Here is a 25381-nt window from a genome sequence, read left to right on the forward strand (position 1 = left end):
TTCGCCAGTGTTGTGGGACTCAGTTTCGATTACATTGCTTTGAACCTCACCGGCTTCATTGCCTACAGCGTCTTCAACATCGGACTCTTTTGGATCATCCCCGTGAAGGTACCCAGGTCCCGTCTTCCCTTGCTGGGCGTCATCTCCCACCTTAAGCCACCAGTTTTGACCTAACTGCTTTGTCTTCCTACACAGGAGCAGTTCCTGCGCAGGTATCCCGAAGGTGTGAACCCCGTAGACAGCAACGATGTGTTTTTCAGCCTCCATGCGGTTGCCCTCACTTTATTCATCATCTTCCAGTGCTTAATCTACGAGGTAGCCCCAGTTGGGTTCTAAGACGTTGCTAAAATCATTGCTAGATTTTGAGACTGTAAACTGATAATCAGGGCCTTTAGTTTTGTGGCACCCTCCACAGCAAGGCTGGGCAGCCTGGTTTTATAAAGACTCTGCAAGAAGTACAAGCATCTCTCCCCTCCCTGTGTGGATGAGGGAGAAGGGAAGCCTATCCAAATGTTTGTGAAAGAGACGGTCGCTCTCACCTCCTTTCATTTCTGTCCCTAAGGAAATGGGACTTTGACAGTGAAGGGCTTGGGATAAATAGCCTGACAGCCAGCTGAGTCCTCACGATCAAACCAGGTCAACCAACGTAATGCAGAGTGAGGAAGAGTTAGCCAACAATGTTGTGAGTCTGTGAATTGGGCCCATTTTTCCTGATCGGTGTTAAAGATCAAGCATTGGAGATAGACCCCAAAGAGAACATGATGTTTAGGAAGCTGTAGGATTTTTTTTTTCTTTCTCATAATAGAATGTGGGGACTTCCCAATGATGCTGAGTGGGAAGAGAAACTGAAGGTTTTCCTTCATGCAGGACAGAATGGGTTTAGGGAATCGCTGCCACAAAGCCAGTGATGCCCTCAGGACTTAAAATCAGGAGGAGTTGGTAGCAACGTTTCTGACTAACACGTTTTATTCAAAGGTATCAGCTTTGGGGAACTTCAGCTCCCTTCAGTGAAGTGGGTAGACTGAAGTAGGATTTAGATTTTATTGTTATATGTTGTTCGCGTTTTTGTCCTTTCGGAACAACGGTGCCTAATGCTTTTGCAAAAATCAGGAGGAGTCTGGGAGCACCTTTTCCGACTAATGTTTTATTCAAAGGCATCATCTTAGTGAGGTAAAGGTGCTACCAGACTCTTGATTTTTGGCTACCGTAGATTAACACACCTCTCCTCCTTCAAAGCCCGACAAAAAAAATTAGTAGTACCCAGTCGTTTTATTTATTCAGTTTCACTAATCATGAGTCAGAGCCAAGACTGGCTGGTTTCCTTCTCTGTGATTCAAGCGCGACATGAGGTTTTGGGAATTGTGAAGGTCGTGCCTAATGATGCACAAAGAGCCTAATGGTGCTGCTGTTTGCAGCTGGGCTGTTGTAAGTTGTTCCAAACTGAAGCAGTCCAAATTCTGTTTAAGTCCTTGTGGTGCTGCACCCGATGCCCTAATAATTGGTACTACCATCAAGATCTTCCAGATTTTTGCAATCTCTCTTTGCAAATCTCAGTGTTTTGTAATCTTCTCCAAGTCCTTGTCTTCAACATTACAGTCTCTTGGAATGGCTACATCAATAAACCAACCATGGTCCTTTTCAATGACAGTCAAATCTTCTGGTTATGTTCTGGGTGTCTGTCAATCTGAACGTAAAAATCCCATTCAGTTTCTGCTCTGTTGTGTTCAGTGACTTGATCTCTGATTTTGTTTCTCTGATCATTCTAATTCACTCTGAATGCATACATTTTACATACTTTTTTTTCTTCCTAGCATTTTCCCAGAGGTGCAGGGTCTGCTTTTTTTTTTCCAGATCAACCCAATGTTGATCCATTGGTTTCGACAGGAATTGACCGGCCGGCTTGTCACCCGAGCCTGACGTCGTGGGCTGAGAGAGAGGCCCAAAGTCCCCCAGCCGGCTTTCATGCCTAAGGCGGGCCAGAACTCACCGTCTCCTGCTTTCTAGCCTGGAGCCTTAACCACTAGACCAGTCTCATGTAATATCTTCCCAACTCTTTTCTGCAATCAGTTTGTGTGATTTGCTGCACCCAGGTTTTATTTTTCATTTCTTGTTATTGATTAGATGGCATTAAACCAAGAGTAGCTTGATGAGCAAGGGAGCGTCACCGGTTGTGACGAAACCTTCATTTTCAGAGGCAGTCAGCCAATTGCTAGGGAAAATTGTAGCCTTTGGGGTTTTTAACTGTATTATGTTCTTATGCATGCATATTTCTGTGAGCCACTGAGAGTCCCTGTGATTGCAGTGGGATATAAATTTGATTAATAAATAAATATACTGCTTAGAGATTTTTAGAAGGAAACTGAGGATTTTGGATTATGCAAGATGTTATCCAAATTCAGCAGGAATGTTTGCAGACTGAAAACATTCCTCTGCCTACAGGCCCCCCAATGGCAAATTCCTTTGCCACCCGAGTTCACCCCTGAATTCCTTCCATTCAAGCCCCCAGGGAACTCTTTTCTCTCCAGCTTAGTGATTTCGGGTGCCAGATTCTCACTGGAAAACTTTGTCTCTTTGCTTCCCCTGCAGAAAGGGAACCAGAAGGTTTCTATAGTCGCCATCGGGTTTCTGGTCGCTGCGTGGGTGTTTGTCTTTGCCACTTTGAGTGTGACCATCGCCGGAGAAATCACGTGGCTCCAATTCTTGTTTTATTTCTCCTACATCAAGCTGGGAATCACGCTCATCAAATACTTTCCCCAGGTGCGTGAAGTAGGAATGGGTTCTGGGTTGCTCGACTCTCTTCCCCCAAGGACCCCGGGACCCACACTTTTTTCTCGCCCGAGGGAGACAAATGCACCCCCACACACGCACGCACGCATGTGAACCTTAAATCACTCAGAGCACTTGGCAGCCCCTGGGATTGCTCTGAAAATTAATTGGTATTTGACTCTTAGCAGCAGCTAAGAAGAAAAGTGATAAAACGGGGCATCACCGAAAACCCGGTTGAAAGAGGAACCGTTTCTGGGGGGTGGGGGAAATCACATTGCTGACAGCTGTACAAAAGCAGCTGCATTTTCAAAGGCTGTAGCGCTTTTACATCCGCTGAAGTGAGCCTTGGATCGTGGACCACAAAGGCATCGTGTTGCAAAGCTTTTTTAATGCTGTGTTACTTCTGACAGCCATCAAGGTGCCTCCTCTTGGAGAACCACCCAGTTTCAGGGTCCGGTGGCACTCGTCCAACCTGGGCTGTGTTCAACAATCCTAAGTGGGTGGATTCAAACAGTGCTGGGATGGAAGACCACCAGGAGATCCAAAGGGGGTAAATTAGGCTAGGAAGATGAAAAATCATACCGATGGCAAAGCATTCTCATATGGTACCAAGAAGGCACCACAGATGATGTGACCAGGAGCCAAGCTTGATTCGAAGGAGGCTTGACTCCTTCCCATCTCTTAACACAGAGAGCTGGCTATGGCCACCTCCCCTTTCCACTTTCTCCCTTGCCAGAGTCGCCCACAGACGGTCCGTATTCCAGGGCACCCGCACATTTGTTGAAGGCTCATTGAGCTGCATGTCCCATTCATTTTTTTCTCTCTCTCTCTCTTTCTCTGGCCCAGTTTGGGCTGCTGAAATATTGGAAGTCCATAAGGGAGGGTGAGACTCGTGAAAGAATCAGGAGTCCGACTAAAAGCCCCGTCTGCCAAGGCGATGCTGCGGGTGCTTCCGAGAAGCCCTCTCCCCATTGCCACCCCATTTTCACAGGCCACCCACTGCGATTCCAAGGAGATTTGCGTTTCTCTTAGTGTTACAGGGCCTAACCTGCTTTTTTCTTTTTTCTTTTAATTTATATTTTTTACACACACACACACACACAATTAACAAAACAATCTAAACTTAAATAATAGAAACCAAATGAAAAGAAAAAACAATAGAAACAAAGAATCGCAAACAAACTAAGAAACGGGGAAAATACTTATTAATAATCACTGGTTTACTAATAAATACACTACTATAATATAATCAATACAAAATATTATTAGGAAAAATCACAACATCTCTGCCATAGTAACACCTATCGCTGCATCCTTTGATTAGTAGACAATATTGCCTTTTCAAAACAGATAGATCGCCCATTTCCAACCGCCATTCCTTAAAATCTGGAATAATACCATTTTCCCAATTTCTCACCTGCTTTCTTAAGTGGCTAGCTCGGCTTGTAAGCTGCATTTGCCTCGTCACCTGGGGTGAGTTAGTCTCTCTTAGGTGATTGTTCGGGGCCAATCCAGCGGCTCTTTTCTTTGTGGACCCATTGCGCAAAGAGCACGTGCGACATTGGGGAGGACCAAATGTTAACTTGTTTGAGGTCTTGGTTGTGGGAGAGATGCTCTTTTCCAATTGCCCGGCATCCCTGTTGTCAGGCCTAGCCCAAGGAACTCCAAGAGACCATGCAGATTCACTTCAGCTATGTTTATTAGCTACAACCTCTAGCAAGAATCTTCCCAGACTGAAACCCCAGCTCCCAAGCCAGCCAGCCACAACAGTGTGAATTCCTCAGGGAGGTGCCAGTCTCATCCTCTTGTTGCTCCCACGCTCCTCCGGCGAGCTAAGAAAATGCTTATCTCCCTGAGCCTGGCCTTCATAATTCCATTCCATCACACCTGTCTGGTCTTAGGCTTACATGAATTTCCGCCGGAAGAGTACTGAGGGTTGGAGCATCGGGAACGTCCTGCTTGACTTCACTGGAGGTGCCTTCAGTCTCATGCAGATGTTTCTGCAGTCCTACAACAACGGTAAGGGTGTCCCGCTGGGTCAGACAAGGTAAAATACTTGGAGGGGCTTCTGGGTGCCCATCGGGCTACCCATAGCCCATCTTCTGTACATAAACACCGATTTCTTGTCCATCCCACTCGTTCCTGTGGGCTGGTTGCCTGCTGGTAACTCCAGGAGCTGTTGAAATGTCGGGGAGGCGCCAACCAAACAACGAACAGTCCCTTAAGGCCTGCCACAGCAGCGCACTTGGAGGCTGCACCAGCAAATTCATTCCCTGGGATAGTAGAGTGCCCAGTGATCTTTATTCCTGCGAGTGCAGAGGGCAACTGCAAGGAGTCTAATAAAGCAGCAATCAATGATGTCCCAGCCATGCCTCTGAGTTGGGGCGAGCGATGGTCTTCAGAACAGGGTGCAGCAGTTATAGGGGCATTCTTTATAGGGGTTCCAGCAATCTGCAAGCAAGCAACCCAGCTCAGAGAGCACTAAGGGCTCCACAGTTCAACCCTGAGCTACAGAGATCCTCTTCTATTGGACAATAAAATAAGATAGGGACAAGGGTAAATAAAAGAAAAAATACTATATAATAAACGGGGATTAAACCATCATGTTCTACAGCAGTGTTTCTCAACCTTGGCAACTCTAAGATGGGTGGACTTCAACTCCCAGAATTCCCAGAATCCCCCAGTCCACCCATCTTAGAGTTGCCAAGGTTGAGAAACACTGCTCTACAGCTTTATGCACTATTCACAGTCCAGCCAAGGACATACCATAGCTCCAAACTGAATGGCTGTTACTAACGCGCAGGTTCTGTCAAAGACTTTCCAACAGCTTGTGTTATTTTAGAGCCCTTATCTCCCAGAAGTCATTTTACATAAAATTCAACTGGATGTCCAGGGCATTGGCCTCATGAGAGGTGTTAAAAGCTCCACGCCTGTATCTTTACAGAGATTACAGTAGAGTAAGACGTGGGCCGGTGATTCAGTATTTCCAGACTGGCAAAGCAAGTCGTGCTTCGGAATGGGCTGGATTTGAGTTATCTAGTGGGCAACCGTTTAGGGCATTTTCTGTCTACGGTCCCAAATAAGTCGATCTACTTTTAACCACTCACCACACTCTGCATGTGTAGATCAGACCTGTATCACTGTATGGCGTAGCAATGAATTCTGTACTTCGCTGAGAATCTTTTTGAGGGCATTCTCTGAAGACAGCTTGACCTGCTGCCCCCGCCAATAACGTAGAGGGAATGAGGTTGGGTGAGGCTGCAGTTTGAGGCAGAGTTTTCTCTGCCTGCGTTGCTTTGAAGGTTGAATTGCTGGATTATTGGTTCTTAAACCACCATGTACCTTTGGTGGGGGAAAGGTGGTGGTGGATTAATCTTGCTTGCAAATTCCTCAGGGAAGCAGCGGAAATCTGTACAGGCTGTTCCGCAAAATGTCAATCAACTTTCATGGCATTGTGATTTATAAATGGGAAAAAATGATTTATGCTTTTCCAAGTCTTGGTAAGCTGCTGTTGGTCAACCCTACAGGTTCTTGTAAACCCCATCTTTTTCTTCTTCAGATGCATGGAAGCTGATATTTGGAGACCCCACCAAGTTCGGTCTTGGCCTCTTCTCTATCTTCTTTGATATTGTCTTTATGATCCAACATTACTGCTTGTATCGCCCTCGAGAATATGAGCAGTTTGAGTAGACGCCTGTCCAGATGTGCCAGTTGCATTGGGAAGGCTGACTCCAGAGAACCTACGACTGGCAGAACTGCTGCAACTCTGGTTTCTGCTCCACCTTAATTGCACCAAACCTCCTTTGCCCTCGTGTGCCTTAACGTCTTCCAATCCGGCAGTGCAGCCTTGCCAAAGTCATCCTCTCCTGAACTTCTTAGATGTGAAGTTCTCAAAAGCTTCTGGAGAGATCAGCCTCCGTAAAGGAAGAAAAGGTGCTCGTGCTTTGCCCTCCAATTTCTTACCACTAAAGAACGGAGCTGTGATGGGACCCGTACATCTAATGCAGCTTTGCTGGCAAGAACCTGTTTTAGGAGAAGGTTGGTTACAAGCAATGGAAAAATGGTTATCATTGAAGGATCTGCTCTGCTATAAATCCGTTAAACCTGAAGGACAGATCGTGTGACTTCAGGGCCACAGGTGTCACCTTTCCTCTTGCAGCAAGGGGAGAAATGCATGGAGGATGTCAGACTAACACTAAAAGCTTTACGTTGGCACCAAGGAATAAGCTAAACGTACTGAAGAAGCTCCTGTAAGAACCTTTGTGTGAAACTGCTGAATGCAGGGGTCGGTATTATTAAAGCTGCTGTAACAGGTTGTTGATGCACTGTGGTTGCTTGATGAAGGCTCCTTTCGAAGGAAGAGGCGTTCCTGTTGTGGGTGCCAGAGGCTGGAAGGGCTCAGGGCACGAGCAAGATTGTAGGTCCCTGCAACCTTGCCAGTCCTGTTGTTGGATTTCAGTAAGACCCCGTTTACCTCACTGGGGACTGAAAAGCTGGGAGTCAGCTCCCCGTGTCAATTGAGCTGAGGGGGACTGCTTTTGGAAGTAAGGTGTTGCAATTTAATCAGGAAGGAGGGAACATGGAAAAGCCATCTGGGCTCAATTGCAGCCCAGCCTGGGTGGGGGTGGGGGGGGACTCTTTTTCTTCCCATTCCAGGAAGTCAGCCGGGACACTAAGCCCATCCTAGGACAGATGGGCCCTAACAGGCTGTGGGGAAGAGCTTGTACAGGATAAATCCCAGAGTTGCTGGGATAAAGCCTTAGTTGACTTCCTTTGGGATAAAATCAAGAGGAGTCTTTTCCAACTCACAATTTTTTATCCAAAGACGTAATTTTTATCCAAGGACGTAAGCTTCCATGAGCTACGGCTCATGAATGCTGCTGCATCTTAATGTGTTTGTTGGAAAAGGTGCTACCAGACTCCTGATATTTTGCCACTATAGACCAGTGTTTCTCAACCTTGGCCATTTTAAGAGATGTGGACTGCAACTTCCAGAATTGCCTAGCCAGCATGCTGGCTGGGGAATTCTGGGAGCTGAAGTGCAGAGTGTTGAGAAACACTGCTATAGACAAATACAGCTTTCCGCAAATACTAAATATTTTCCAGCAAACGTTCTCTAGCGTGAAATGCTACTCAAGATCTTTCAACTTGAAAGGCCTTCAGTTTAGGGTGGAACCTTCTGTACCAAAAAATAAAGTGAAAAGGGGAGAAAACAGTCTGCCTCTTGCTAGAATCTCAAGCCAATTAAACTACATATCTTTCTTCCCGGATCATACCAAATACCCACCTGGCTGCAGCCCCAGGTAAAGGAGGGGTGGGGTGTGTTATTCTATGCCTGGTCCTGCAAGGATAGAAGGCGCCTCCCTTGCCAAGGGTCTCCAGGGTTGGTTGGTTGGTTGATTTGTCATATTTATATAGCTGCCCATCTCACAGTCAAGTGACTCTGGGCGGCGTACAACAAAGTTAAAAACAAAATATACAAATTAATATTATTAAAAACTTAAAAATTATTAAAAGCACAAAACAGAATAAAAAAGATCAGGCGAAGAGCAGGTGTTAATTACATGGGAGCCACCTCAATATTTCGCCAGTCCCCTGGGGTCCCCAGGCCTGCTGACACAACCAGGTCTTGAGGGACCTCCAGAAAGTTAAAAGGAATGAGGCCAGCCTCACTTTGGGGGAAGGATGTTCCATAAAGTGGGGGCCACAGCAGAGAAGGCCCACCACCTAGACCTGCCAAATGAAGCTCCCTAGCCAACAGGACCCTCAGCATGCCCTCTCTCCAGGATATGGTGGGACAGGCAGATGTAATCAGGGAGACATGGTCCCTCAGATAACCCGGTCCCATGCCAGGTAGGGCTTTAAAGGTCAAAACTGGCACCTTGAATTGGACCCAGAAACAGACCAGTAACCAATGCAGCTCTCGAAGCAGAGCTGTAACGTGTTCTACTAGAGACACACAAGCCTGATCTGCTGCATTCTGCACCAGCTGAAGCTTCTGGATACTCTTCAAGGGCAGCCGGATGTAGAGCACATCACAGTAGTCCAAGCAGGTGGTGACTAGGGCATGACTGACTAGGGTTTCAGATGGGATTTGGTGTTATTTACCCACTGTGGGTCCACAGACCAAAAATGAAGGTGTTTGATCTCATGGGGATATCAACTTCTTTTTCTTCTGCTGCTAAGTTGGTCTCCATACCATTGGAAGACCTGAAGGACCACGTTGGGGGCAAATCCTGGAGAAAAATCTATCTAGGTGGCTGCTAAGAGTTGACAACAACTTGACAGCACGTAACCAACCGACCAAGCTGGTCTTCCTGCTCATTTCTCTTACTGCGGCAAGGACTACGTTGCTTTTATCCGATATGTGCTAGCAGTTAACTGTATTCCTGGGGAAAGGACGCTTTAAGGGAGCTTTTCACACTTGCAAGAGTGACAAAGGAAACCACTTCCTGTGTGGATTGCTGAGAGTGCCACGGTGGGTCCCTGCTCGACTGGGTGCCCAGTTTGCAGAACCCTCAGCTCAAAGTCGAGTATTTGCGGGTAGATTCTGGAAACCCCTCCGTGAAACCTCTCGGAGAGCTGCTGGGTCTTACAGCCTGCTCAGCATTCAAATGGGTTGTCCAGCTGTGCAGACACAGCCCACGTCACATTCAGCTGGAAAGACTACAAGAGTGGTTCCCCTCCTGGACCACTTCCTTTGCTCCTAAATTCAGCCTCCTGAAAGCTGTAAACTTCCTAAGGAAACTTCACTTGGATTTGAATAGCAGATGTACCTTCTCCTGAATAGGTTAGTGCAGTGTTTCTCAACCTTGGCTGCTTTCAGATGGGTGGACTTCAACTCCCAGAATTCCCCAGCCAGCGTTGTCCACCCATCTGAAAGCGGCCAAGGTTGAGAAACCCTGGATTAGGGAATTTTTTGGAACCTTTTCCAAAGTTTTTTGGAACTTTTTTCCAAGTGGGGAAAAAGCCACAGCAGACTGGTTCAAGAACCTTTAACGATAGAGGATCCAGTTCTGTCAAGTAGTCATATGGCATCTCTACACAGAAAATAACCTGAGCTCTACTGCAAATGTATTGGTTGCCCAGATGAGGGTTTTTCAAACTGTCTGGAGAGACTAAAGGCAGGAGGGGAAAAAATTCACAAGAATGCAGCCCATTTTCCATCACTAGAACTTTGCTTCTTGATAGGGGCTTCCGGGCATTTTTTTTTTTTTTTAAGTTAAAGTTTAAAAAAAGGTCTGCAGCCTGAAAAAGGTTGACAATTCTTGGCCTATAACAGAATAAGACATCTCTCTTGAATCTTAACTTTTCTAGCGGCTCCTGGCTTCTAGTTTAAAATAAAAAAAGGAACAGACACTTGAGATCCAAAGGCCAGCTAAGTTTATTTTGTGTAAAATGATATGCAGCAGCAGTTGGTATCTTTACCTCCCAACTAATCTGATGTGATTGGGTACTACAAAAACACAAGGCTTTGGAAGTTTCAATCTTGTCAAAAGATACTGTCCCACAGCAATTTCTGCGACAGAAGGACAAGCCACAGTCATGAGAAACGGGTAGAACTGTTTGAATGCAACCTTCTTTCATCACGACAGGCTGAGATTTAAGGGCACTGAAGCCAAATCAGTGCACAAGTAAAAGAGCAGTAATATACTGAAATAAGTTAGTGATACAAAGGTTGGGAGGGGGGTATTATTTACAAGACGTATAAAAGATCTTCAGGAAGAATTTGGAGAAATTGGCACAAAAGTCGTGATTAGAAGCTAACTTTGGAAAGTCAGGACACAAACTCAAGAGTCAAAAACCGTGGCCGTCAGGCAGAACGTGACTCGAGAACGTCTAAGACCGCTTATTGGTGTAATAGAAGTCCCTAACATCGGCCTCTCTCCCTCCAGACAGATTATGGTTAACAGGAATTCTGGCTGAGCAGAGTCCCAGGCAAATGAAGACTTAAGGCCACCAAAGCTACATTCACCTTCGCTTGCTATACGCTGCTGGAGAAGGGAGCCAATTTCAAATGCCCATCGGTCATGGCTTCTTGGTCTTCCTCTGTGGAACCCTCGGAAAGGCAACGGTTGGGTACCTCTGAACACAGCCTGGTGCAGGGTTCCAGATACCAGCAATAAAAACTTTGGTCTGGGTAACAAGACTGAAACAGTTAATTACGGGGCCATCTTTTTTAGCAAACTCGATGTGGCTTTCTTATGAAAAAGGAATTTAAGAACTGAATCCACCGGAGCATCTCTGGGACAAAAGCTGAGCCCGGTCTCTCTCCACAAGCTCTTAGGCAAAAGGTGGTCACAGTGGATCAGAAGCTGGCTCTTACCCATACGTTTCTGTATCCCCTAGTTGCAGTTTGATGCCCAAGGTCTTTGATCCGGATGGGCATCAAACTGCACCTAGAGGTGCCCTCCATGAATTCGGTGGGGACAGAGCCATCTTTGCATAGGTGTGGTGGGGTGGGGGTGTCCTTTGCTGAAAGCTTCTCTGCATCAGATCGCCAGAGGATAGATCTGCGGTCCACGTTCAACATCTCTCCACCCTGTTCTGAAGACCATCATTGGCCCCAACTCAGTGGCACGGCTGGGACATCATTGACTGCTGCACAGCCTTCTGCAGAGAGTGTCTTGTCACCAGGAGCCGGACCACCTCCTCATTCCGCTTCGTCAGCCTCTTGCGGGCTTGGTCGTGAGTCACCATGGTCATATCCCATCCGTTAACCTGCAACAGTTTGGAGTGATTTTACAGAAGGATGGTAAGCGTCAACATCCATTAAGAACACTGGATTTTCTTTCACATAAGTGGGAAAAGACATGGAGTCCTAATAGATAAATCGGGGGGAATAAGTATCTCTGGGCTTTATGAACATTGTAGGAGAAGAGTCATGTTAGTTTAGTCCAGTGTTTCTCAACTTTGGCCACTTTAAGATGTGTGGACTTCAACTCAACATTCTGGCTGGGGGATTCTGGGAGTTGAAGTCCACACATCTTAAAGTGGCCAAGGTTGAGAAACACTGGTTTGGTCTATAGTAGCTGAAAATCAGGAGAAGTCTGGTGGTGCCTTTTCTAAAAAAAACTTTAAGTAGCTCACAAAAGTTGATGCCTTCAAATAAAATGTGTTAGTTGGAAAAGGGGCTACCAGATCCTTTCTGATTTTTGATTTTTTGCAAGACTATCAGGAACCCTCCTTCCCAAAGGACAGTAAGGTGAACAAAACGTAATAACAAAATATAATTTAAATCCAACATTAGTCTAGCCACCACACTGCAGCTCATGAAAGCAGATATATTTAATAAAATGTGTGAGTCAGAAAAGGAGCTACCAGGCTCCTCCTGATTTTTGCAAAACTATTAGGAACACTTCTTCCAAAAGGACAATAAGATGAACAAAATATAATAACAAAATGTAATTTAAATCCTGCATCAGCCTAGCCCCTTCACTGCATCTGGTGAAGTGAGCTGCTGCACACAAAAGTCAATGCCTTTTAATAAAATGTGTTAGTTCGAAAAGGTGATATCAGACTTCTCCTGATCTTTGAACTTTATACAGCTTACTTTGGAATAATAATAAATCTCCATCAGCTTGGCTCGAAAGGCACAGAGGGCGGGGACTGCAAGGCGAACCGTCCAGCTGCTCCTTAAACAGCGTGGGAGTTTACCTGCATGATTTTGTCTCCAACCTGAAGCCCAGCCATTTCTGCAGGTCCGCCTTCTGTCACTCGAGTGACGTAAATGCCCTGGGGAGAAAGAACAGGAGGGGGTGGGTCATCTGCCCGGATGAGCTCTCGTGAAGCCCGAGTCACTCACTTAGAGTCTGTTGTCCTCTTGCTCCAGCTGTTGTTAGCCATGTAAACAGGAGGGGGATGTGGGTGGTTTTGTTTTAGCCAGCTTCTGCCTGCTTCGTCCAAAGCTCACTTATTCATTCTATTTATTCGGTTTTGATGCCACCCAACTCCCACTGACTTTATCCTGGAATCCTACAGCTGGAAAGGACCTCAACCTCCAAACTCTTTGCACTCAGAACAGCTGGTTCTGGTGGTCTGCACCTGAACAAAAACACATTTTGGGTGTTTGGGTCTGCAGATGGAATGAAAGAACGGTTTGGTTGCAGATACAAGGTCGTTTGGGGCATAGATGGTTGTGGGGGGGAAGGAATAAAGGCACTGGGAAGATCAGGGATGAGCTGGGTGGGATTGTTAAAAAATTATTTATTACAAATGCCGTTATGTCGCTTCTGCCTCTTGACTCGGCGGCTTACAAACATGCAAATATAATCTCCCAAACACTATCCATATATTAGAAATAATTTGCCAAAAATGAATTCAGTTGTTACAATACTGTTGCTCCTTTTAAAGAAACAGCCCAACTGCCAGCCCCACGAGGTTAGACTGGACTAGGAAATCAACTCCATGGGAAGGCGAAAAACTACTTTTATTGAGATTGGCTGTAATAACAGAATCTTGCAAATCTGACTGGGCTTCCCCTCCCCTCCCCTCCCTCTTCTACCCCCCAGGAGTCAGCCTCTTTTCAGTACTATCTCCCTTCCCAGGACTTAGGGAATCAGTCTGTCTTCTTTGTTGACATAGCAGATTCTGAGCATTTGCTTCAAGGCCGCCTCCCTGTCTTTCTACACTAACTCAGGTTGTTGCTAGACTGAGAGTGGGGAGATCCAGGTTCTGTTCTTCCTTGAGCCACAGAAGCTCCTTGGGGAAACCTGGGGCAGTCCCTCCCTCTCACGCCAACGTACTTCACAGGGCTGTTGTTGTGGGGAGATATTATGCACACCACCTGGATCTCCTAAATGAAAGCTGGAATATAAATCTAAGAAACCCATCAATAGGCCTGAATCTCTTTCCAGAAGACTGAAGCCCCCTCTGTGCAAACCTTGTCAGTCTTGTCCTCTGAGAAGGGATTCTGAGCAGGGTCCTGGTCGATGCCACCTCCGATGCTGAAGCCCAGAATGAGGTTCTCGCCTTGGCGGAGTTTGTGGATTTCAACCCTTTGCTAAGAAGAGAAAGGAGAGTCCAACTTGAGCGCTCATGTCTGGCCCCATCCCAGCTCAAAACACAACCAAGATCATCTTGGGTGCTATAAACTTTCTGGCACAAGCATATAATTCAGTGTTTCTCAACCTCAGCAACTTTTAAGACGTGTGGACTTCAACTCCCAGAATTCCCCAGCCAGCATGCTGGCTGAGGAATTCTGGAAGTTGAAGTCCACACGTCTTAAAAGTTACTGAGGTTGAGAAACACTGAATTACACCAACGGTAACATCCTGCCTGATTCAGCAACCAAGGAAGTGATCAACAGAATTGTACAACTTGACCCAAGCTGGTCACCTCTGAGACCACAGCTCCCAGTATTCCAGCTGGAATTGTAATCCCAACATCTGGAAGCTCATTTGGGGATAGCCTAGGCCAGTGTTTCTCAACCTTTCTTCGCTTGTGTTTGTTCTGACCTTCCAACCTTGTTTTTCCCCTGTGGGCCCTCTGTCCAGATCCCATTACTGGTGAAAAAGATTGCCACTTACACACTTGGCTTGTAAATAGAATATATGTTTTAGAATAAAGACAGCATTTGTACTATAATAGACTTTGCTTTTCTGTGCCCCCCTCGGCACATGCCGTGGCCACCCATTATATGTTTTTCACCTGTGGCCCCTTTGAAATACCTTAGGGCCCCCAGGGGTTGAGAACCACTGGTCTAGATATAATCAAGCTTGTCCTGATCCACCCATCAGACTCATGGCTCCTGCCTAAAAACCAGAGCAAATCCATTTTCCAATCACAGTTCTCATGGAAACCCTTTATGAAGGACGAGGCTACAAGAATTCTGGCAATGGAATTCCAGACAGACAGCTGATATATCCCCAAAGGACAATTGGTGGAGTCTTTCTCATTTCCTTTGTACAGCCATTTTGAAAATAGGGGAGTCTTTTCAGTGATAAGAAAGGAATTTGCAGGTGGCTGGTAGTAAAACCGTTTTGTGAATCCTTGTCAGTTTGGCAACCAACCATGACTTTGCCTCATGGAATAGCTGCTCTTGAAAGCTGCTCCCTCTGTTCTCAAGAAATATTTAACGTATTTTAAAACTCTTTCTGAGTCAACATTTGAAAGTGGTGTAAAGAGCAGAAGTTTTTTTTTTTTAAATTAAAAATCTTTGTAGTAATTTCAAAGAACGGGAAGCAGTTGCTATGAAACATACTCGTTCCAAAGAGGTACATGATATAATCGTACTATGAGAAATGTCAGATGTTGTAAAAATCTTCCATGACGTTCCCAAATGAAGGCCTGTGGAAAGAGGTGGGTCCTGAAAGGCTGCCTGACAGACGGTAGGACCAAAGAAGAGGAGAAGGCCTTGCCAAGATCTTCAAGGGGCTAGAGTGCAAGCTACAGCGTGAGCAGAACTTTATCTGATAGCTGTGGAAGGCTATCAGGTATTCTGGTCCCACATTTTAGGGACTTGTATGCCACAAGCAGACTTGAACCATTAAGCTTGCTCTCTGGGGACTTATTAACAGAACTATGAAGTTCATGAGAAGTAACTGGGCAGTCCCCATTTAGAGCCCTGGGTCCAGTTCTGGGTACCACAGTTCAAAAAGGAGAATGACAAATTGGAGCAATTTCAGAGGAGGCCTCCCGAAACGGTGAAGAGTCTGGAAACCAAGCCTGGGAGGAGGTTGAAGGATCTGGGTATACTTAAGTCTGCAGAAGAGAAGACTAAGGGAAGATATGATAGTTGGACAACATGAACTCCCTCAACTCTATGAGCCTCTAAGTCCAGCTCCCACCAGCTCCGCTTGAGCTCAGACTTCCAAAAGGATGTGGGAGTGAGGAGAAGCATCCAGCTGCAAGCAGATGAGCCTTCTACAGGACAGTGGGGCAGACCAACTGCTACTCTTAACAGAGATGCTTTGTCCCAAGTTCATCTGGGTCAGGCAACAGGCTGCTACGAAGACTGTGGGCAGCGTATGGTATCCCAGTGATCAGGACTGGTTGGTTTTTTTTGAAGCATGTCCTTTTTTCTGTCTTCTCTTTAGAAGATCATTTTCCCCCAGGTCATGGAGGCCCAGTCTCTAGTGAGAAGAAGCAGGGGCCTTGGTTCTTGTAAACAAGGAGCCATTTGTATTTATTTTCCACCCAAGGCTCAAGTGAATTATGAGCTCACTGGAAATAAAAAAGAGATAAAAGGAGACAAGGAGGAGAACAAGCTTCTCGCCAGCGTGGACTGCTGCCTCGCAAATTGGAAGCATCTGAAAGGATGAGGAATCCTGCGGGGTTCTGCAGGCAGATGGCTGCCAGAAGGCCTGGCAAATGACAGCTTCCAGGATGCTAATTTTCCTGCCATTTTGGAAAAGATTCGCTTTCTTTTTTTAAGAAAGAAAAAAGTTGGATGTGTTGGAACCCATAAGAATGCTTGTGGAGTTGAAGTCCATACAACGTGTGCCTTTGAGTAGAGGAATCTGCCTTAAAGAATGAAGAAACTCTGAAGCTGGGGATGTAAAAAACCCTAAAGCTCCTTGTTCCAAGGTACAAGGCTTAAGATGCAATCGAATGTTGTGGGAAAAACACAGTTCTAAAGAAATCTGTGCAGCAAAGGTCTGTCTAGGACTGCAGTGGTTCACCCTGTGGGATAAGATAATCCCTTTCTATCTATAGCAACCATTATCAAACATTGGGAAGCTGCAAAAGGTTAAATCGAGCAAAGGAGAAGTTTAGATCTCTGTGAACCAGCTCTTCCCCTTGCCTGTAATGCGGTGTTTTTCAAACTTGGCCACTTTAAGACGCGTGGACTTCAGCTCCCAGAATTGAATGCTGGCTGGGGAATTCTGCGAGTCGAAGTCCACACATCTTAAGGTGGCCAAGTCTGAAAAACATGGCTGTGAGGCCCTTAATACTCCTCTCTAGTGATTCCACTTTGTGGTGGGGTCAAGATCCTTCTTTCTGTTTCCCCTACTTTTGTGGCAAGATAAGGGACACATAAGGAAATCTTTAACCAGATAATTTAAAACTTTCACTTCCCTTCTTCCCTGGAGGTGATGGGTTTTTTAAACTTTTTCATGAACCCTGATTTTTATGGTCTTGGGCAATCTGCAAAGGAGTTCTCTCCTTGCATTCTAAGTATTTATTTATTAAACAAATGTATATGACCACTCATCTACCAAAGAAACCAATTTGGGCTGAGTCTCTCCCAAACAGCTGTTCCCTGAACTTTGCAGCCAAGCTGGTTTTTACTGCCTGGATTTTTTATGCCTATTCTCTCAAGTACACCTGCCAAATAATCTTTGTTTGTTTTAATCACAGTGGTAAGAAATCAGTGCCTATTCATGCACAAGGACTCGGAGTAAGGAGCAACATTAGACCTGTGAGCTAACCCAGAGCATGATTCACTCCTTCAGAACGGAAAAAAAAATGTTAATATGCTGCATGCAGAAAAGCAACCCCAGCAACTCTGCCTGCGCTAGACATAACTCACACATGATAAACTCCCTCAGTCCCATGATTGCAAAAGCATTTTCATTCCTCAGAGCTACTACATGAAGCAAACCAGACGTCCCCAGAGGGGGTTAAAAGGGGAGTTGAGTTCAAAGTGATCTAATTCACATGAGATGAATAGAATAAGGCTAATGACTGGATTGTGGGGCAGGCAAACTCAAGATTAAAACTCAGGATTTAAAAACAAAATCAAGCAGGCAAAGGAGGAGATATGGACGGAGGCAGATTTCAGAGGGAAAAGAGGGGACAGCTGCCGCACCCCTACCCCGCCAAAGCCAAGGAAGGAATACCACCAACCCCTCTACAAAACATAAGGGTAGTCATGCTAAGTAGGACTTAGGAGCAGACATGGAAATCTCTTCCCACTTCAGGAACACTGGCCAAGGGAAGAAACATGTAGTGAATCTGCAAGGTGAAACGCAAAACTCAAAGAGAGGCACCAAAGACCAGAACAATCTTAATGTAAGAAAGAGCCAATGTTCTTTCCCTGCGAAGAAACAGGGTGGTGGTGGTGGTGGTGTAAAATAAAAAAAAAAAAATGAGCATGCAAGCAACTGCATGTAAAGAAGGGGCAGACTGTGACTGTGCGGCCACCACCTCGACTTTTTGGACTCCCCCTGCACGTACTTGCGAGGAGAAAGCGCCGCTTCCCCCCAGAGACTTCAGAACAGAGGAGGACAGAAGAAGCGAGTGCGGACACTGGCCAGAAGCAAACTGCAGCCCTCGACCTCTGCAGCCCTGGGACGGCCAGACTGCAGAAATGGGGGGCTTTCGAGTAGGGGCGGCTGAGTTGCTTTTTCGGCCCGGGGCGGAGGGTGCCTTCCCACCCGCCGTTCCGGGGACCCGGAGCTGCAGAAGACGCTGGGGCCGAGCGCGTCGCGTGGGGGGCGCAGGAGCAAAGGCGGCGCCGGGTCTCGAGGGCGGGCACAGGCTAAGGGGCTCGGTGGGAGAAGCGACGACGCGGGGAGGCGAGGGACCCGCTCCGGTCCGCGGAGGGGCAGGCTGGCCAGCGCCCCTCCTCAGCCGGCGGGGCCCTGAGAAGGGGCGGAAGCTGCGGCCGCCTCGAGGGAGGAGGATGCCCCGCCGGCAATCCGCGCGGGCTGCGGGGTCCCCATCCCGGCTGGGCTCCCCCTTCCAGCCCCGGCCCACCTCCTCGGGCTGGGGGCCCCCGAAGCCGCCCCGACGGCGAACGCAAGGACTGGGGCCCGCCAGGCGCCCCGGGACCCCGCCCGGAGGCCGAGCTGGCCCGCGGGCCTTGGGAAGGGGCCGAAGGGGCGCCGCCCCTCTCCGCAGCCCGGGTCTCGCCCGCCCCGCCCCGCAGGGGCTTGGACTCCGACGCCCATCGTCCCCGCAGCCGCGCCGGGAAGGAAGGGCTGCCGCGGAGGATGGGCCTCGTATCCCGACGGGGGCTCCAGGGCGGTCGGGGTCGCCCTTCCGCGAGGGGGCCTCGCCCTCGCGGGGCTCCGGGGGCCGGGCGGGAAAGGGCGCTCGCTCGTTGGCTGGCTGGCTGGCTGGCTCACCACCACGGCCGTGACGGGCTGGCCCGGTATGTAGGACATGGCGCCGACCGGGACCCGGGAGTCTCCGTCGCCGCCGCCGCCGCTGCTCCGCTCGCGTCGCCTCAGGCGGAACAAAAGCCGAGGGAGCGGGCGGCGGGTCCCCGCCCTCGCGGCCCCGCCCCCCGCCCTGTCAGACCCCGCCCCCTCGCGTGCCTTCCCCTGGCCCCGGCGCCACGCCCCCTTCGTAGCATTTAGCTCCTGGCGTCCTCCTTCAGACGCCGCTGAGGGGGGTGCCGAGTGGGCGGGGCTAAGCCCTTTCGTTCAGGACGTGTCAGTACTTCAAAGGAAGGAAATCCGGCGTGCGGAGGGAGGCGGGCTCGCTCAGGTCGGTGGCTAGGCGCTCTAGGCCTCTCATCTCTACAGCCTCGCTGAAAATAAAGGGAAGATTGCCCGGAGGGCGGAAGTGGTCTAGGAGGGTGCGAGACTCTATGGAAGACATGCGAAGAGGAAGGTCTGGCGGCTACGTCACAAGCGTGGGATGCCGTCACGCCCAGAATCCTTTCTGTTTCAAGATGGTGGCCGCTGCCTATTTCCGGTAAGGCCGGGGGAGAGGGAGCTGCTTGGCCGGGAGCTGGCAGGAGAAAATACACAAAAAGGTAAGACGAATTCCTGGTTTAACGCGGAGGAGGAGCTTTATAGTCGCCTAACTTGCCTGGATTTTCAATGTCTTTTTTTTTTAAAAGAGTGGCGGCCGTTGCCGTCATTACGGAGAAGTTTCTCACGGGTCTGACGTCATTTCAGGGGGCTAAAAGCCGGATATTTATTTATATATTTAGCGTATGGCATCTCATACGTGGACTTATACTAAATACTAACATTTAGCCTAAGTTAAAAGCACCTTAAAATATGAATATTAAAAAGATCTAAATTCAAATACCAACGTCTGGGCCATCTAACCATTGAAGCGCAGCATCATTTATATAAAAAAAATCAGATATTGGGCCATTATATGCCCTCAGCTCACAGCTGGTCACAGTGTGACTTATAGTTTGACGTGCAGCCCCTCAGTCACACTGAGGTGATGGTGCCATACTTTTATTTAAATACTGGATAAAGAAATGTATTTTATTTATTATATTTATTATTATTTATTATTATTTATTAATTTATTATATTTAATGCAGCCTTCGTGTTTCCTGGTGCTTTATAAGAAAGGCCTGAGAGCGGGCATTAAGTTGACGTGAAGCAGCCCTGTTGAACTTCTGCCTGCCCACAGTGCTGCTGGAATCAGTCGGGGAGGCGCCCTTCCCCCCATCGGGTCTTTCCGGTGTGTCAGGCCCAGCTTCCCCTGCCCCAAGCCGGGACCTTCTTGCCTCTCCATGGGTTCCTCTCCTCCTCTTGACATTTTTCTCCCTCGCGGCTTTGCGACTGGTTTTCAGTCTGTCCATCGCCTCTGCAGCCTTGGATTTGCTCAGCTGAAAGTGACTCCGCTTTTGAGAATTCAGTTCGCCCAGCATTCTCCGGTTATTCAGTGGGCATGGCTAATCTGAAAAACCATTTCATTTTTCTAGGTTGCTGCTGTAAAGTTGGAGGCGCCGCCCCTTCACATCCCCCTGTTCCAGCCTGAAGGTGAGTCTTGTGGCCTCCCAAAGACTGAACAGCTTCCTCATTGTGGAACCAGAGGCCCTAATAAATTGGTCAGCATCCCCTTGTTATCTATGGATTTATCAGTCTTCATTTCGTTTGTTAATGGAAGTAATGGTCGCTTAGAACAGGGTTCCTCCACCTCAGCAACTTTAAGAGGGGTGGACTTCAACTCCCAGAATTCCCTCTTAAAGTTGCTGAGGTGGAAGAACCCTGGCTTAGAAGATCTTGAGGCTGTCTTGCAGCTAAGTCAAAATAGAGGACAACTGCATGAATTGCAAGGAGGCAGAAGTTTGCAGGTTCACTGGATGTTATGCCCCATTATATTGCACCACATGGGTGACTTAAGGGAAGTGGAAGACGTCGCTTCATCTCTTCTCTGCAGTAGTGAAAGGTTGACATAAAGTCCCACTCTGACACCTTACGTGGCTTCAGCCTCTACCAATCTTTTCTGCCATGGTATTGAGCTGTTAAGGAAGCAAACAGAACCCTAATATCAGGAGCTGAAGCTGACATAGATTGAACCAGTGGCTTTTCAATTGCAGCTATAACTTTTCAGCTGGAAGTACAGTGGTAGCTCGGGTCACAAATTTAATTTGTTCCACGACTGGTCGCGACCTGAATTGGTCGTGACCCGAATCAAATTTCCCAATAAGGTTCAATGTAAATATGGTTAATCCGTTCTGAACCGTATGTATTTTTTTTTTAAACCACAAAAATATGAAACAAAGTACAGTACAATACAGTATGAAGAGAGAGAACGCTAACCTTGCTTGAGGCGACTTCTGGCATGGAGGACAGGAAGGTGGGTGGGGAGGCAGTTATTGTTTGGAGGGAGAGTCCCCCTCCCTACAGGAAGCCACGACCATGTGTCATAGCAGGGAAAATGGCCGCAGGTCCTGTTCGTCACCCAATGCGGAGTTCGCAAATGGAAGCAAAATTTTGCGAACGGTGCTGTTCGTGAACCGAATTGTTTGTGAACAGAAGCGTTCGTGACCCGAGGTACCACTGTATGATGTTTTCACTAACTGCCCAATGTCAGGATGGTTTCCTTTGTATAGGTGTCAGAGTTACTTAATTGTACAAAACGTGTAGCATTTTCACTGTGGTATGGGGAAAGGATATTGAGTTTCTGTAATGTTTGCATGTAGAATATTGCTTTGAAGAGGAGGGAACAATTCTCAGCATTACCTCACAGAACTACTTTCTTTTCTTGGTCCACAGCCTAATCTGTTCATAGATATGTGAATAGGCCCTGGTTTCCTATAGCAGTTTTTTTTTTTTAAGAGGAAAAGGATTTGGTAGGTATAATAGAGAGAATAGACATACAGGTAGTCCTCACTTAATGACCACAATGGGGACCAGAATTTAGGTCACTAAGTGATATGGACATTAAGTAAATCATCACATGACTGGACCTGATTTTACGACCTTTTTTGCAGCAGTCGCGAAGTGAATCACTGCAGTCATTAAGTGAATCAAGTGCTCATTAAGTGTATTGTGTGGTCATTAAGTGAATCATGCAGTTCCCTGTTGATTTTGCTTGCCAGAAGTTGGCTGGAAAGGTTGAAAATGGCAATCATGTGACCCTGGGATTCTGCAACCATCATAAATACAATCTGGTTGCTAAGCACCCAGATCACAATCATTGACTGCAGGAGCATTGTGATAGTCATTACTTCAAGTACTGGTCATAAGTCACTTTTTCACGCCGTTGTAACTTTGAACGGTCATTAAATGAACAGTCATTAAGGGAAGACTACCTGTAACAACTCTAAGCTGTAAAGAATAGTTCAGCCATGAAGTTCTAAAAATGGCTTTCAGATAGAAACCTGGCACCAAACAATTATTCAGGATGCCATGAGACAGAACTTTGCAAGCTGTTCAATGCTATTAAAAAAAAATCCAGATTCATTCATTCATTCATTCATTCATTCATTCATTCATTCATTCATTTTATTGGATTTCTCTGCCGCCCATCTCCCCCACAATAGGGGACTTAGAAACCTATAAAGATGTTTGTCTCTTGATAAGAAAGAAATCAAGATTTAAATCTGCTTGTTGATTGTATTTATAATTTGTCTTTCACTGAGCTTGAAGCAGCTTGCATACTTCGTACTTCTCCCCCCCCCCGTTTTATTTATAATTGTCATTTCTTTAAAAACACAAGAGGGCCTCTTCTACTTCAGAAACAACTGCACGTGTTACTTTTATGGGTGAGTTCTTTTAAGATGCTTGCTAATCGCTGCTGGGCTGTGTTTAGCATAAATCTGTTTCTCATTTGTTATCTGGCTCTGTGGAAGGACGGTCTCTTGGGTTTCCTAGAAGCAAACCTGCATCAGTGAATGATTCCTGGTTCTCTTCCCAGAAAGCGCAGGGCTGAAGGACAGCTGCCCCACCAGCCACGGTTGGAGCCATGGCCGCAGTGGTGGCCAAACGGGAAGGCCCCCAGTTCATCAGCGAAGCAGCCGTCCGTGGGAACGCGGCCATCCTGGATTATTGCAGGACGTCAGTCTCTGCCCTCTCAGGAGCGACCGCTGGCATTCTTGGCCTGAACGGCCTGCACGGCTTCATCTTCTACTTCCTGGCCTCCATCTTACTCTCGGTGCTTTTGGTGTTAAAAGCTGGACGGCGGTGGAACAAGTACTTTAAATCCCGAAGGCCTCTCTTTACTGGGGGACTGATTGGGGGGTTATTCACATACATCCTCTTCTGGACTTTCCTCTATGGCATGGTGCACGTTTACTAGGAGGAAGAGAACCTCCAGCCAGAACGGTTCTGAGGAGGGTGGCCCACACGGGCACCTCCTCCCCGATGCCATAGAACTGGGGATGCTGGCCCACTGCTTGCGCTGCTCACACGCTCCCTAACTTATGTCAGAAAGCGAGCCTGTAGAATCCTGCTAATTAAACAGAATGTGAAACCCCAAGAGCCTTTAAAATGACATGTAAATAGCCCACCCTCCAGAGGACGTTCCCTTCTTCCTGTTTTATCCCTCGGCCTCATCTTTATGCGATTGCTGCCTTTCCCAAGGCGGCTAGAATTCTGTTCCAATGTCCTTAGCTGGCCTTTGGAGGCCTCGATTGCCATGTAACAAGAAGTACTATTTTGAAAGATTCTCGGTAAATGTTCAGTGCTTGAACAGTTTCATATGCACTCCCATTGAAAGACTTCAGAAGGAAAAAACAGTATTCGCGTCCTCGTTGCAGACAGGCTTAAGGTGGGGAGGGCTGCTTGGCCTGAAGTTACTTATTTCCAAGTAAACATTTGCAGTGAGTCCAAGGGAACCCTAACCCTAACGCCCGTGGAGACCCAGATTTCTCATCCCTGCTCAAGGTAGTACATGTAGGATTGCAGCCTTAGCAAATTCAGGAATGAAATAAGAGCTCTGAAAGACGGCGGCTCACGGCCTGCCCTTTTAACCTTCATGCCATGATAGCTCTGAAGTTATGGCTCTGAGTGTCTCTCCTCTGAACTCAAGCAGGAGCTGAATTGCCCTTCCAGCTGCTCTGTCTTGGTAAGCCCCAGGAAGCAGACTATAACATCTGGTCCTCTTCTTGGACTTGAAACTGGGCGTTGGGGGGTGAGAGAGTTGCTTTATTGACTTTGTGAGCCCCTCAAATGCTGTCTTCTGTTGGAAACAAGGTGCTAGGTTAGATCAGTAACAGATATCCTGTAACTGAGGCCAGAAAGACAAACCAGCTCTTAGGTGTGTTGTTCTTTACTATCATCCTACATTTTTCCCCCTCACAGAAGAGCTCAAACTTGGTTAAGTGTTCTTACTTGTCCCATGAGTCCCTCTTCCCCTATTTACATGTTCTGTCTCAACTAAAAAAAGTCATTCCAGATTTTTTCGCTTCTCAGCAGTCCTCTGGCTATAGTTACATCTCAGTCATGCTTGATGTGTCACAATGTTTCTTTTTGTTCTTTTTTTGAAATTTGGGGAGGAGGGCTTCTAAATTAACCCCCATCTATTTCTCTGTATGCAGCTTTCTCCTCCATGCGGGGATTTCTGGATGAAGGTACCAAGGCAGTGGGAAATGCACGGAGTTCAGACTCTCATGCGGGGAAAATGTGTAGTGCAAAGCTGTTTTTCCTGGGCACCTAAAGCAGGATGGAGAAGTGGGTTGGGGTTTTTTTGTTTTTATTTGGTTTTTTGGTCTGTTTGCTTTTTTCCTAACGAATTTTATTAAAAGGCCTAAACAAAAACTTACGCTTTTTAATTAAAAATGTTAGTTGGAAAAGGTGCTACCAGATTCCAGATTTTTTACCCTTAAAAGAGGAGCAGATGAATCTTTGCAGCCCGAGTTCAATGAATGGCTGCTAGTCACCACAGTGACATGAAACAGACTTAAGGATTATTTGTCCAGAAGAATCAGGTAAACAACAGACGAAGATGTTGCATTCTTGCACCAGGCTTAATGGAGGATTCTGGCTGGCCATGGTGACAAATAGGCTGTTAAACTGATCTTTCAACAGATCAAGCTCCTTTTTAGGGGACGGCAATGTGACACAGAAACAACCACAACGTTTCAGACACTTTTATTTCACAATAGTTCTGTGTTCAAGTTGCATCAGTGTCAGTTGCGTCCAAGCCATTTGTCTTGAATCACAGCAGTCCTTCACATTGGCAAAGACAACATACTGTAGTCCAGCTGTCCTAAATACACAGCAAGTGCTTTTTTGTGCTCGGTTTTACAAAGTCCACTCTGGAGACAAACGGAGGTAGCGTCTGTGATCTTTAAAAAATCAAAGTCTGTCTTTCGGGCAGAAGCAGCTGCTGGATCCAATGCTTCTTCACCCCTACCTTTGTAAAATAAATCAAGGGAAGATATTCTCTCCCTGTAAAATCCGCTTTTGTCACAATCTCCTGTTTGCATTTATTGCTCCTGTGTCTTGGCAAAGAGAGTGCAGGCTTTGGTCTGCATCAATGTTTCTCAACCTCAGCCGCCTTAAGATGGGTGGACTTCAACTCCCAG

The 25381-nt window shown here is 47.0% G+C and overlaps 3 protein-coding genes across 6 annotated transcripts in view; 2 read left to right on the forward strand and 1 right to left on the reverse strand.

The window, feature by feature from the left end:
* CTNS (cystinosin, lysosomal cystine transporter) overlaps nt 1–7081 on the forward strand; it is a 13867-nt gene extending 6786 nt beyond the window's left edge. For all 3 annotated transcript variants that reach the window (XM_088131300.1, XM_088131298.1, XM_088131299.1), the window contains 5 exons: nt 9–108; nt 196–315; nt 2587–2757; nt 4668–4785; nt 6326–7081. In XM_088131300.1, coding sequence (XP_087987426.1) covers nt 9–108; nt 196–315; nt 2587–2757; nt 4668–4785; nt 6326–6456 — 640 coding nt within the window. In that variant the 3' untranslated portion in view covers nt 6457–7081. The remainder of the gene's footprint in view (nt 1–8; nt 109–195; nt 316–2586; nt 2758–4667; nt 4786–6325) is intronic.
* A 3051-nt stretch (nt 7082–10132) lies between these two features.
* On the reverse strand, nt 10133–18932 carry TAX1BP3 (Tax1 binding protein 3). Its single transcript, XM_088131301.1, has 4 exons — nt 18780–18932; nt 13649–13768; nt 12424–12501; nt 10133–11487 (listed from the first exon to the last, which is right to left on the reverse strand). Exons 1-4 carry the CDS (start codon nt 18816–18818, stop codon nt 11338–11340), a joined length of 387 nt encoding a protein of 128 aa, XP_087987427.1. The 5' UTR covers nt 18819–18932; the 3' UTR covers nt 10133–11337.
* On the forward strand, nt 18916–24646 carry EMC6 (ER membrane protein complex subunit 6). 2 transcript variants are annotated; one of them, XM_088131302.1, is made up of 3 exons: nt 18916–19414; nt 20330–20455; nt 22771–24646. In XM_088131302.1, the coding sequence occupies exon 3, from the start codon at nt 22819–22821 to the stop codon at nt 23149–23151; it is 333 nt and encodes a 110-aa protein (XP_087987428.1). In that variant the 5' UTR covers nt 18916–19414; nt 20330–20455; nt 22771–22818; the 3' UTR covers nt 23152–24646. The 2 variants fall into 2 exon arrangements, with proteins under 2 accessions (XP_087987428.1, XP_007443081.1); XM_007443019.4 differs by having other exon boundaries at nt 20330–20387.
* Nucleotides 24647–25381: the final 735 nt, after the last annotated feature.

The sequence above is a fragment of the Python bivittatus genome, unplaced genomic scaffold (assembly GCF_059951505.1).
Source record: "Python bivittatus isolate LINGU-HERP-01145 unplaced genomic scaffold, Pbiv_v1 ctg000940_np1212, whole genome shotgun sequence".
Lineage (NCBI taxonomy): Eukaryota > Metazoa > Chordata > Lepidosauria > Squamata > Pythonidae > Python > Python bivittatus.